Genomic DNA, 13113 nt, shown 5'->3' with positions numbered 1-13113 from the left:
AAACAAACATGATTTTAAAAATATTTTATTTACAGAAAACTGATTTTAAGATATGAACATTTATGTAAATTGCTATAAATATTCCAAATCTTTGACAAACCAAACATAAATGATTCTAGAGAGAAATAGATGTAAAAATCTCTTAAAATGATAGTATCATTTAAATTTATCTTACCAAAACGTTTGGCGCATTCAACATCCTACCAATAATACAAATCCTAACAGCAAAGACTTTTTATAAACGTAATATCATTCAAATTTATCTTACCAAAATCGTTTGGCACATTAACATCCTACCAAAAATATAAAAATTCCAACACCAAAGAGTTTTTATAGTTCTTGAATTTATGAGAGAGATTTCAATGCAAAACCTACACCCTTTCACCTACGACCAGATATCAATTGAACTCTTCTGAATACTTTCTGATTCACATCAACGCATGAAGAAATCCAAGCCACCAAAGGCATTAAAATGCGAAGATGGGGTCGATTTGATCAGCAACATGCCGGATGCTATTCTTGTTTTGATTCTTTCGCGTCTTAAATCCACAAAAACAGCAATTCGAAGCAGCATTTTGTCCAGACGATGGAGGAATTTGTGGACTGCAGTTCCATCTGTAGACATACAGGACGGAGAAAAATTCAAAAAAAATAAATTCAAAGAGTTTGTGTATTGGGTTTTAGCAAGCAAAACCGTAGATTTGGATAGTTTTCGTCTACGTTGTGATGGTTATTACAATATGTCCACAGTCTTGCGGTGGATTCATATGGCACTCACGAGAAACGTCAAACAACTTGACTTGACGATTTGCACTAAGGAGAATGCTGAAGCTTTCGAGTTACCCCATTGTCTGGTAACTTACAGTTCCTTAGAGATATTAACGCTAGATTTGGGCTATTGTTGTGTAAGTTTGCCCAAGTTTAAGGGATTTCCGGCACTTAGGGTTCTTACGTTGTCTAATATTGACTTATTGCAAGATGCTAATTTTGTAAAAGATTTTCTCGCAAGCTGCCATTTGCTTGAGGATCTGACTTTGTCGGACTGTGTACTAAGCAAACTTGGTCTTCTTTGTATTTCATGTCCGAAGCTGAAAACGCTGAATATTTACTGTGAAGACAGGCGCTGTTGTGACATTAAAATTTCTTGCCCAAAATTGGTGGTTTTGAATTTAGAGGGTGATATAGCATGTAATTTGTTCTTTGAACGTCTAGACTCCTTAAAGCAAGCTATGATTGAGGCTACATTCGAGGGCAACAGCGTACCTGTGCTGTTTCATGGAAATTCTCATGTCAAACCTTTTTGGAAGAACCTTTACTTCCTGTGTAAGGTAGATGCTTATTCTCTTTATGCACAATTCTTCATTTCGGTTAAAAATTTGAAGATTGTTTCTGTATTTTCTTAATGAGATCATAGCTTAATATAGTAAAAAAAAACTATATGGGTGTTTCTTTTTTACTTAATGTAGAAATACCCAAAGAAAGTTGTGGAATATTGTACATCAAAATCTGTAGCTTATAAGGGCTGAAATATGTACTTTTACCTTGAGTATTCCAAGAACTGAGATATGTTAACAAATTTTATTGGACAGATGGAGGGCATGGCTCAGTTTATATACATTTCTTGATCTTTCCAAACTTTGTATTTATATATACTCTTAATCAAGTACCTACATGCTCATTGTATCACTTACTTGCTGTCATTATTATAGCGCATTGATGGTGCATGTGATTTGGCTCTACCTAATTTGAAGACTGCGGTGCTTAAAACAGCTATGGATGCCTTCACTGTCGATGAACTGATCCAAATTCTCAAATATTGTCCAAAACTGGAGAATCTCAAGTTGATCATTACGAAGGTATTCTCATATCAAATTGTCATTTTTAATTTTTTTTGTGTATCACATTCTTGAAGCATGGTGGCTCACTTTCCTGTTTCCTTGATGTATTGTGCAATTTAAATTGCTCACATTAGCTTAAATTGAGCCCATAAATATATTTTTCAAGAGCTCAAGACCTTTGTTTGGATTTTTGCACCTCAGCATGAATAACGTATGCTTTTGTTCGATGATCTAGGATTTTAATGAAAAACACGAGTTTTTGTATGAAGATGGAATAAGAAGAATCATGACTCCTGATGCAAAAAGGGTGGAGTTTTTGGAATTGAATAGAGAAAAGCCAAAACTAGTTATGGACTGGTGTGAAGGTATATTGTATTTTTCTTTCACTTGGGGTAACAAAGCTAGGTTCTATGATTATTGACAATGAAGGTAATTGTCAAATTGATTACTCTTTTGAAGAACTATTGTTACGAGAGTTCTGGTAAATTGTAAGGAGTACCAACCTATCCATGTGATAGAGTAACTAGATTTCCTGGTCCTATGTGGAAGCTTTTTGGATTTGGATTTTTGTTTCATTTTCAACGTTAACTAGAAAATACTTGTTTGGTTTTACAATTTTGTTCATATTCTGCTATAAAAACTATACAAATATGTAACCACAACACCACCAATTGTATAACACACACACACACACACATATATATATATATATATATATATATATATATATATATATATATATATATATATATATATATATATATATATATATATATATATATATATATATATATAAGGTTAATTATAACCTGTGAGAACCACGGTTACAAAATTGCTCACTTCAAATGGTAAAATTTTACATGATAATTTGATAATATAATGATAACATTACTATATAAAAGGTTGATAAATAAATAACCATATTGGTTAAAATGAATAACAAGAAATATACCATGAGATTATTATGCAGTAGACATTTTTTTTTTGGATTTTCTATCATCTAAGTATAATTTACTATAATATACTTATAAGACAATAAAAAATGTACATTATCCTTTTTACTCTGTAAGTAAAAAAATGAAAAAAATTAGATTTTCTGTTATAAAACTCTTATAACAGAAAAGTAGGGATGAGCATGGTGCGGTTTTAGGTCCGAACTGCAAACCGCAAGGTGCGGTTTTTGAATTCTAGAAACCGTTGGGTGCAGTTTTTCAGTGGTTCGGTTTTGCGGTTTTTTATTGCGGTTTCGGTTTGTACCGGTTCGGTGTCGGTTTTAAACCGAGTCAAACATATGGTGCGGTTTTTTATGTTCACCGGTATGATTTTTTTAACCGTGGTGCTCATGTGAAGATTTATTATTGTATGATATGATGCCATTTTGTTTCCACACATTTAGAATCTGTAACTTTCAGTTTTTTATGTTGTTTACTTGATTATTTCATTTGCAACATATATTCCCAAGCTCATTTTTTTTATTTAATTTGTACTTAGAAGTTACTTGCAAGTTATAGTCCACATAGTGTTTACACTTTACACATAATCATAAGTTATAAACACAAAGTGACAAACTCAAACATTAAACTTAATAACTAATTACTAATTATCGTAAAGTTCAATATATAATATATGTATAAATTAGAATTTATTAGTTTTTTAAATAATATGTATAATTGTATAATATAAATTAGTGATTTATTTTATTCTTAATAAGCTTGCGGTGCGATTCGGTTTTGGTGGTCCGGTTTCTAGATATAAACCGCACCGCAGCAATAAATTCGGTTTTTCAAAAACATAAAATCCGCACCATCAGTTTCGGTTTTTCGGTTGTGGATTATTGCGGTTTTTCTTTTATCGGTTTGGATTTTGCTCACCCCTACAGAAAAATATGATGTTGTAATATGCTAATTAGACATTTACAAAAGTACATTGCTATTTTTGCATTTAAAGGGATGCATAAATAAATGAAAAAAAAAATCCATGGTATTTTTGTAAATCTATTTTAGTTGCACCAAATAATCCACTATTAGAGGTAAAATAAATGAAAAAAATAAACTTCCTTTTATAAAAGTGTTACAACAGAAAAGTATGATGTGATAAACAGCCAACAAATACAGTGCATAATTGGTTCGCTTGTATCCCATTTATCGTCCTTTTTGCGCAATGTGCTTGTTCTTCTCATACCAGTCACCACTACTGGAAAATTGGTAATAGAGTACACCCCCATCTAATACGGTTGTAAAAAAACCCGTATTATAAAGGGATAAATAAATATAATACACACAATTGCAGCATCTAATACGGTTAATTGCAACATCTAATACGGTCAATGAGATGTACTAGAAACAAAATCAAATAACTAAAAAAATACGCCCCCATTTTGATTAAGTACGACTAATACATAAACATGATCAACTTCCTCTTTAGTTAGAAATCCAACTTTAATGCCTTTATCCTTGCTGCTACAACTTTGATCCTGTTTTCAACTATTAAAGTATTTGTCCCTGGAAAACCTGTTGTTGACTACCAAGGAGCAAGAGAAGCAAAACCAATCACAAAATTTGCACTCAAACAACTGAAGACACTCCTTAAAGACAAATTAAGTGGAAAAACTACAATTACTGAATCAAGTGTATAGGTTTGTATGATGATATAAAACCATTATTCTCAAAGGAATGGAATTGATAGGGGAATGGAATGACTGATTCCATTCTTGTCATAGAAAAGAAAAGAGAGGTACATAACAGAAGCATATAGAGATGTGCATAAAAAAAGTGTACAGGTTTGTATGATGATATAAAAGTACAATTTTACCCTTGGGGTAATATATTTTTAATTTGACCATTTTGCCCCTTTATAGGCCATGAAAGCACAAATGGGCGATCTTGGACAGAGCTTAGGAATGACCCAAGGTTTGGGCAACCAGTTCAAGCAATAATCAAATTCCCATTTTGCCCTCATCCTTTAGAAAGCTGCAGTTTTGTAGACTAACTGTGCCAAAAGGTCAATATTACCCCTCAATTTTTAATAATAATAATTGTAGCAGTTCTTGTTCAGTTTATTGATTCAGCCACTTGACTATTTTCTGTATTTTATCGTTTTTATTTTCTGTATTTTCATCCTTTTTTGTAAGAAGAATTGTGGGGTAACACAAGTGACTTTTTTATTTTTATTTTTTATTATTTTAGGTTTGTTATCGGTTTATTTTAAAAAATTACCAAACATCAAAAACCAATAAGCAGATGAGGTTCAAGTTTCAATAGATTACATGCAAAGTTTGGACCATAAAAATGGTCAAATGGAATGAACAGATTACATTCAAATGATTTTTCTTTAAAATTTTTTGTTTTATTTTCTGTATTAAACATAATGAAAGCTTGTTATAACCAAAGGTCATAAACAAAATAACTTTTCCAATTTAATTAGAATAAGAAATTTTAGATTATTATTGTAAAAAGGATGAATCTTTTGTAGTTTATATTTTACACTGTACTCTATAGATTATTTTTAAATACAATTAATGAACTTTTATTCCATATCGAGTACAAGGGAAGAATATACCATGAGGCAATTAAATTCAATAGGATATTTTTATGAGTAAAAATACTTGAAATAAAAAATTAAATAAGTTCATTTGATTAAGCCCCGCAACATAATTCATTTTTGAGACGCTTTCTCCCTTTGAGACGCTTCCGACATATGACCAAACAAATTCATCGCCATTTTCGCTCTATTACTTAGAGTTGTTTATACGAAACCTTAGCCTTCGGTCGACGATGCCTCCGCCTCTGGCCAACGACGCCTCCGCCTCCGGTTGACGACGCCTCCACCTTCGGTCTCTAGTCGACGAGACTGACGAAGTCTCCTACTCCGGCCTACAGCCGCTTCTACCTCCTTCTTTCACGTTGTTTACAAGTACGCTCGGACTTTGGGTGTAATGGATTTATTCGTTGATTAATGTTGTGTTTATGACAATGTCTTCTCTGTGTACGAAATATTACTTCATATTTCTGGTTGATAACCCTAGAAAGCATCATCGACTCTGTTTTGAACTTCATCTGCTGTTGCTCCAAAAAGAAAAAATTGTCCTCTCCAACTTCCTTTCTGATTTCAACATTAGCCCCATCTAATGCTCCTATAATCAGGCATCCATTGAGTGCAAATTTCATATTAAGAATATTTCAAAACCACTCAATGATCACACATCCTCCTCTATAATTATTCGATTTCACATTATAATTTTGTTAAAGTTCACATTTATTGCTTAATTATATAGCAACCAATATTTAGAAAAGCAAGATTTTTCATCAAATGTTGACCAAGATATATGCTTATAGCTGTGAGAGCTACAGTATCAGCATTTCCTAGGGAAGAAGAATCACAAGTTCACCATTCATCTAAAAGAAGAAGAGAGAGATCAGATCAAGTTTGTCCATTTTTCTTTGTGGAACTCCATGTTAAAGAGGTAATTTGGTAATTTAGTTTCAGACATAATAGTAGCAACCTGTATTGTATGGATTCAGGACATGGTTAATTATGGTGATTCAATGTTCATGGAGACACCACGAGGCAAAGCTCTTCAATTCCCATTTTTTGTTGTTGATCGTGTTATTATAAAGTCCAATATCGCTCATTAGCTAAGGTTTCTGGTACTTCATCATCACAACAAACTTCAAGTAAGATAACACCCAATTGGCTCTAAACCCATGTGGCATCTTTAAATGTATCATGTTTCAAATGTATGTGTGTGTGTGTTCTAAAGATAATTGTGTAGCAAGTTTTGCATATGTGACTGATTCAATTTCACTTCAAGTGCCTTTAGCTGTGGGGTATCGATTATTATTTCATCATCTTCTCATTAGTTAGATTAAGTCATAATCTTTAACATATATTTACCCTCATTATTTTCTATGATCATTTTCTTATCAACAGGTCTGAGGTTATACATTGGAAATTTACCATCACATATGGATGAGGTACTAGTGCAAACAACCAAGAGCAAGAGGATCCGTATGGTAGAAAGAAAAACCAGAAAAAGAAGTGTTGATAAACCCAAAACGAAATATCTTGAAGAAAGGTATACATATTAACAAACATTATTTGAGTTAATATATGAATCAAGAGTACATAAAGCATTGAATTTGTTTTGAAAAGAGCATAAACTTAAATAATATCTAATCACATGCATCATTGACTATTTACTAAACTCGATTTCAATTATGCAAAAAGATAAAAGACCTCTCATTGAACCATTACCAATGTTGACCCAAGCTGCTCCTATTCTTCATGACCAGGTAGTCACTCTAACTTACAATTTTGGAAAGGTATTGTTTTCATTTATAGTTAATTTCCCATAAAAAAACTACATATATTAAAATATAATCTTTTAATTTGGACTTCAGGAAAAAGAGAAAGAAAACGTGAATGTTGAAGAAGCTAAAGAGCATAAGAAGAAAGCAAAGAAAAAGCAAGAGTATGAGGTGCATAATTTTCTTCTTTTGATTTCTTTGAAAGATATTATATATTAACATGCCTTAATAAGATAAAAAGTTACAATGAAAATATATGAAAGTTGGATGCTATTTTTAGCATTTAGCCCACAAAAATATACTGTATTTTTTACTATTTTTTGGTGGCAGAAAAATCTTCCTAGAAAGAAAAGAAGGAAACTGGAAGCATCTAAAGAGATGATGGGGGATGAAGCAGAAAATAGGGTATATGGCACAAACCTACGTCTCTCTCACTCTCTCTCTCTCTCTCTCTCATTGTTATTATTTTCATAGCAATACAATTTTCATGATAATCATTTGGTTTCTTAATGTAGGTACAAAAGGAAAAGTTATACAAAACGATGCAAGAACACATGATGCCAAAGAAACTGTTTAAGAGCCACAACATTCCGGAGTCATTTCTTATTGTGTCTGAACCCGGGATCTTCAATGCTGCGAGTGTTGAAACAGTGATTAGCTCAGTGGCCATTATGGAGATGTTGAAAAAAGAACAACTTGATATTAGTTGTATTCTCTGGTATCAAATGTAAGTACTTTAACATTTACAGTATTAATGTTTCATATTATTTTACCATTATAATATATATTGTGTTTTCCATATGCTACATTCACTCATGCTTGTATCAAGAATGGATAACAAATGTGGTTTTATAAACCCACAATGTATCACGTCTACGAGATGTGAATACGATGATAGGGGTGAAACAGATCATGTCATCAATGATCTTGTTGATGTGATGAATTTTCATGAGGAAAAACAATTTTTTCTTGCACCATATTGGGAAAGGTAGGATATTCTAAATGTCTTTACTGTTATGATATTTTTAATCAAAAGTTGTTTATGTTTAATTTGTTTAATCTTTATTAGGAGACATTGGATGTTGATAGTGATTTGTCCTCATCAATATAAAAGCTACATTTTGGATTCTGCCAGAGGGACAAAGACATTGAAAGACTACACAATAGTTGAACATGTGAATAAATAAGAAATTTATTATTTTAGTATTCGAAATGATATATCTTTTTATAAATTTTAACAAATCATTGTTGTTTATTTTTGTTTTAGGGCTGTTACAAGGTTTAAAAAAACAAAAACCAACAAATCACGTTTGTGTCCAATGACTTGGATTTTCCCCAAGGTAATTAATCTTATTAACTAATATATATATATATATATATATATATATATATATATCCGAAAAGAAAACTCTCATACATATATAATTGTTTTAGTGTAATCAACAATTGTCCGATTGGGAGTGTGGTTACTACGTTATGAACTGGATGCATGAGTTTGTACTTTTTCAACATCATGGATTTTCGAAAGTAAGTATATTGTTAGATATATTTTTTTTTTCATTTTTGTTTATTGTAAAAAAGGCTCACCTTTGTTAAATAACAAATTTTTTATCTTAATTTGTTTGTAGAACATTTGGAAGGACAAAAAACCATTTTCTAGTGAGGAATTGGAGGAACGTGTTAAAACATGGATGAGAACTTTTGGTGATAAAGTGAAGCCTTTTTGTAAGGTACATAAATTGTATTTCATGTTGTATTTGCTCATATTTTTTATGTTCTGGAGAAGTTTTCATCCTTGCATTGCTATAGATGAAGTTGTTAACGGCCAAGGTCTTATAATTTGAGTTTTCTTCATTAAAAGTTATTTGAGATTTTGAATCCTAAGTTTTCTTGTTAATTTTTGTAGGCGTACAATGAATCAACCACAAAGGGGAAAGAGAGGTTAGAGGTGACAAAGGGGAAAGAGAGGTTAGAGATGTGACATTAACAAAAAAATTTCTGTTCAATGAACTAAGTTCATTGTAATTTTTTTTTTCTATTTCTGAAAATGAAAACATGATCAGTGATGTCCCACTTCTTATGGCTGGAATGGAATCATATAGTAGGTTTGTATTTTGTAGAGATTGATCCATGGTAATCATATAGTAGCTTTGCAGAAATTGAAAAGTTTGTTTCAGTTGGAATGGTGATCCATGTGTTCCAGAGCATCCATGGACTGGAATTGACTGTTTAATAAGGCTGGAGTGGAATTGGAATGGAATTGTCTGTTTTAATAAGGCTCTGGAATGCAAAGGGGATGTGAGACATCAAGTACGGTTGTTTATTGGTGGATTAGATGTGTATATATGGCGTATTAGATGATTGTATGTGTAAAATAGATAGGATAATATAATACGGTCAAATAGCCGTACTCTATTATGCATGTAATCTAATACACCCCTCTACTAATACGCCCTCTATGTACGTATTATATTCACAATTTCAACCGTACTCTATTAACCTTTTTCTAGGAGTGCACTCTCAACAACTTTACCAACATATGACTATCAATCAAACAAAGCCAATATATAAAATTTACTATATATTAATCCCTATATTAATTTTTTGTTTTCTATAACTAAATTTTCTACAAAGTGGATTTTGGCTACATTATAAATTTAGATAATCAAATTAAACATTATTACCTCATCTTTTTCTATGGTTGCATCGACAATCGTTCGCACATTTTCATGCATATCAAAGTGGAAAAGCTATAGATATTAAAAATAAAAAAAGAAAAAGAAAAAAAAACATTAATAATTGTAAGAAATTGTAAGAAGTGCAAACTTCATACTCCAATTAATAATAATAATAATACTAATAATAATAATAATAATTATTATTATTATTATTATTATTATTATTATTATTATTATTATTATAATATATAAAAAATGAAAAATATGTTAACCCACTTTTTCCCCTAGCTTTGTTCACAATCACCTCATAGAAATGGTGTTGCTGAAAATAGACAATAGTTATCTATTAGTATCATCTTAATTTTTTTAATTTGGATTAAGTTTTTTTAAAATGATGAATGTTACATTATTACATACACGTGGAATAATAAGATCCTCTTTCACATATGAAAGATTTTCAACTGAAGCTATTCATATTTCTCTAAATTCAAGTGCAAGTTATTGCTAAACCGCTTGTAAAAACTCACCAATTGTATCCCCTTTTCTAACTTAAAAACCACAAGGATGGGGTAAAATGGTAATTTAGCCATATTTAGAACATAAGAAATTAAGAATTACCTGCATGACTCTTCGATGTCAAGAGCCTTATCTGTAACTATAAGTGATTTCAAGAGCCTTATCTGTAATGTAATTAACATATATGATTTAGAAATTAAAGGATATAGTTTTTTTTTAATTAATAAAATATAAGATAAAGTTTTATAATATTAAATTATTTTTTCACGTTCAGCTTGCTCCTCTGCCTCAGGTATGCTTCACACTATGATGGTGATAATTAATCAGCAAAAAATATAAGATTTATAAATGTTTTTATTTTATTATTTGAGAGTTTTCAATCAAACCTATTAGGCAAAAAGGTAGTTTCTACTGTCGGATCTTTGCCAAAGCCTCTACAACCAAACATATTTGATTCTTGTTTTTCTATATACATAAGAACATTAATTTAAGTTAATGAGTATAAAAAAGAGAAGTATTTGATTAAATGAACTTAAAATAATGAAAAATAAACTAAACATATGCTTACTATCCTCCCTTCTTCTTCTTCCTCGTTTTCAATATTTTCAGAAAAGATAGCTATGGGTTAGCTTTGATTTTCCACTTTTTTTTTCTTTTTTTTTTCTTTTTTTTTTGTTTTGTAATTGAAGCTCCTCTTCCCTAAAGTAATACAAAATATAAAATTAGCAATTAAGAATGAATATTAACTGTAAACATGAAAATATACAAATGTTAATGACTTAATGTTACTCATTCTTGTTGTAGCTTTAAGTTTCTCTTTTTCTTCTTCAATCTTGACTCGAACGTTAACCCAATGTATACAAGTATAGTTTAGTGAAATTCAAAGTTGTTTTTGTAAGTAGTAAGTAGAGTGAAAGGAGAAAGAATGTTTGAATCAGTGACTAACCTTTTCAACATATTGCTCCCTTATGACAGGCCCAACTGTTTCCTTCTTGAAAGCAGTCTTAAGAATCTAATTAGATTTATAATGTCAACCAAATTCAAATTAACCCCCAGAACACTCGAGAATAGATCGATGACACTGATAAAGATATAATGGGACCTTAATACATTGCAGAACCTCAGGTAATTGACCGATAACAGCAAAATCATGACCGTCAAATTTACACTTTACAGGCTTATGCTACCCTTAGCTAGGGTAAATTGCAATCCATTTAATTAGGGCATAGAAATCAGTATGGATATACAACAACTGATTGCAAGATGCACATGTAGATACATGGATATACAACAAATTGGATGTATGTGTTGATTCATGGCCATATGGCCCAAATCTACTTGATAACCTTTAAGCTAGTGTCCAATACATTCTTTAAGAATCAAATTCTGATACCTTTGTATACAGTCCTTTAACTGATGGGTTTTGGTCATAAGACATCCTATGTGCTCATACAAACCCTAATGCTTGGATCTAGGTTTCTCTATTGTACATGCTTTGAATCCAAGACTATAAACCCTAATTCTAACATATGGAAATTGACATTAACATATAATTAGGTTTAAGAACATACCTTGATTGTTATGTAGCAATAACAATCTCAATTCCTCCTTGAATTGGCTTTGGAAGGCTTAGAGTCACAAGTGTCACTCCTCTAATCGCTTACAAACACCAAGAGAAAATGGAGAAGGTATAAAGAGAGAGGTGAGAGGTTAGAATTCGTATCTAGGACCTCTTGGGAAGGGATACACGAATTCATGACCCTAGGGGTGTTTATATAGGTGTAGAGATGGGGTTTCAGTCATTATCCTTATCTAGTTGATTATCCATTAAGCAACCAATAAGATAATCCTTGAATCCTTATCATACTCGAATTCTAAGGCTTTCCAACCTTAAATTCGTCCACCATATAAATAAGATAATCCTTACCTTATTTTGTAACTATCACATAATTACAAATCAGCCCCTCTAGTTTAATTAATTACATTTGATCACAAAATTAATTCTTAATTAATTATTGACCAATATTAATTAAACAAATATGATTTCTCCTTTAATATATTATTCTTATAACATATTAATAAATCATATTATCCTCTCTCTCTTTATTCATTTCTCCAATCAAGTTGCTTTGGTGAAGGCAACCCAAAAGGACCATGCACCATCGGGTCAAGTACATACCAAAATAGTTATGGACTTAGACACTAATCCAACAGTCTCCAACTTGAATAAGTCTAACAACTATTCTGCGTATGACTTCAGATCCTGATCTGCAATCGTAGCTTTCCAAAGCCACTGTCAACTCTGATCATATCAGATACGCGTGTCCTTAGATAAGGGATCATATATTCCTCCATTCTAGATATCGTATGAGATATGATTTTTAATCATTCTCTTTGTACTACTTCTCGATTTCTGATTTATGACGACAGACTAACTAAACAAATCAAATTAGCCCTAGCCCGGCCGAGCATTTACGTATGTCATCACTAAACCATCGAGGGGCCCAAAGATATCGCTTTTATCCTACTTTGGATAAAAGGAATGGATAAACTTTGATACAATGCTCGCTTGCACTCACTCACCGAATTACACACAACAATATGTTTTATAACACCAAGTTACTGGTGCGTTTACATATTATCAATGTGCAACCGATTCGCAAGATACAACTCACACATCTCGGTTTCAAGAATATAAGATGTTATCGTCTCACTAATCACTCGAGATAGTGATCCAAGTGAGCGTGGGTTTAATCCAATGCTCAAATCATATTC

At 31.5% G+C, this 13113-nt stretch overlaps 1 protein-coding gene, 2 long non-coding RNA genes and 1 pseudogene across 3 annotated transcripts; 3 read left to right on the top strand and 1 right to left on the bottom strand.

The window, feature by feature from the left end:
• The first annotated feature begins 440 nt into the window (after window positions 1–440).
• Window positions 441–1526, top strand: LOC145045865 (putative F-box/FBD/LRR-repeat protein At1g66290). Its single transcript, XM_078994163.1, has 2 exons — window positions 441–1391; window positions 1467–1526. Exons 1-2 carry the CDS (start codon window positions 441–443, stop codon window positions 1524–1526), a joined length of 1011 nt encoding a protein of 336 aa, XP_078850289.1.
• A 5559-nt stretch (window positions 1527–7085) lies between these two features.
• LOC145048786 (uncharacterized) lies at window positions 7086–7570 on the top strand. The gene is made up of 3 exons (XR_013683048.1): window positions 7086–7129; window positions 7238–7315; window positions 7475–7570. It is a non-coding gene; the product is annotated as an uncharacterized LOC145048786 (long non-coding RNA).
• A 463-nt stretch (window positions 7571–8033) lies between these two features.
• LOC145048805 (uncharacterized) lies at window positions 8034–8454 on the top strand. Its single transcript, XR_013683055.1, has 3 exons — window positions 8034–8132; window positions 8214–8319; window positions 8412–8454. It is a non-coding gene; the product is annotated as an uncharacterized LOC145048805 (long non-coding RNA).
• A 1185-nt stretch (window positions 8455–9639) lies between these two features.
• On the bottom strand, window positions 9640–11295 carry LOC145045864 (protein XAP5 CIRCADIAN TIMEKEEPER-like; annotated as a pseudogene).
• Window positions 11296–13113: the final 1818 nt, after the last annotated feature.

The sequence above is a fragment of the Lactuca saligna genome, chromosome 5 (assembly GCF_052625555.1).
Source record: "Lactuca saligna cultivar CGN05327 chromosome 5, ASM5262555v1, whole genome shotgun sequence".
Lineage (NCBI taxonomy): Eukaryota > Viridiplantae > Streptophyta > Magnoliopsida > Asterales > Asteraceae > Lactuca > Lactuca saligna.
The sequence above is the reverse complement of the archived record's forward strand: the minus strand, read 5'-3'. Positions and strand labels throughout refer to the sequence as shown.

Bases quoted from the DNA above. Each gene is read 5' to 3' on its own strand.
- LOC145045865 (XM_078994163.1), top strand. From the start codon at position 441: ATGAAGAAATCCAAGCCACCAAAGGCATTAAAATGCGAAGATGGGGTC. The intron at 1,392-1,466 runs GTATTTTCTTAA...TACTTAATGTAG, and splicing joins AAAATTTGAAGATTGTTTCT to AAATACCCAAAGAAAGTTGT.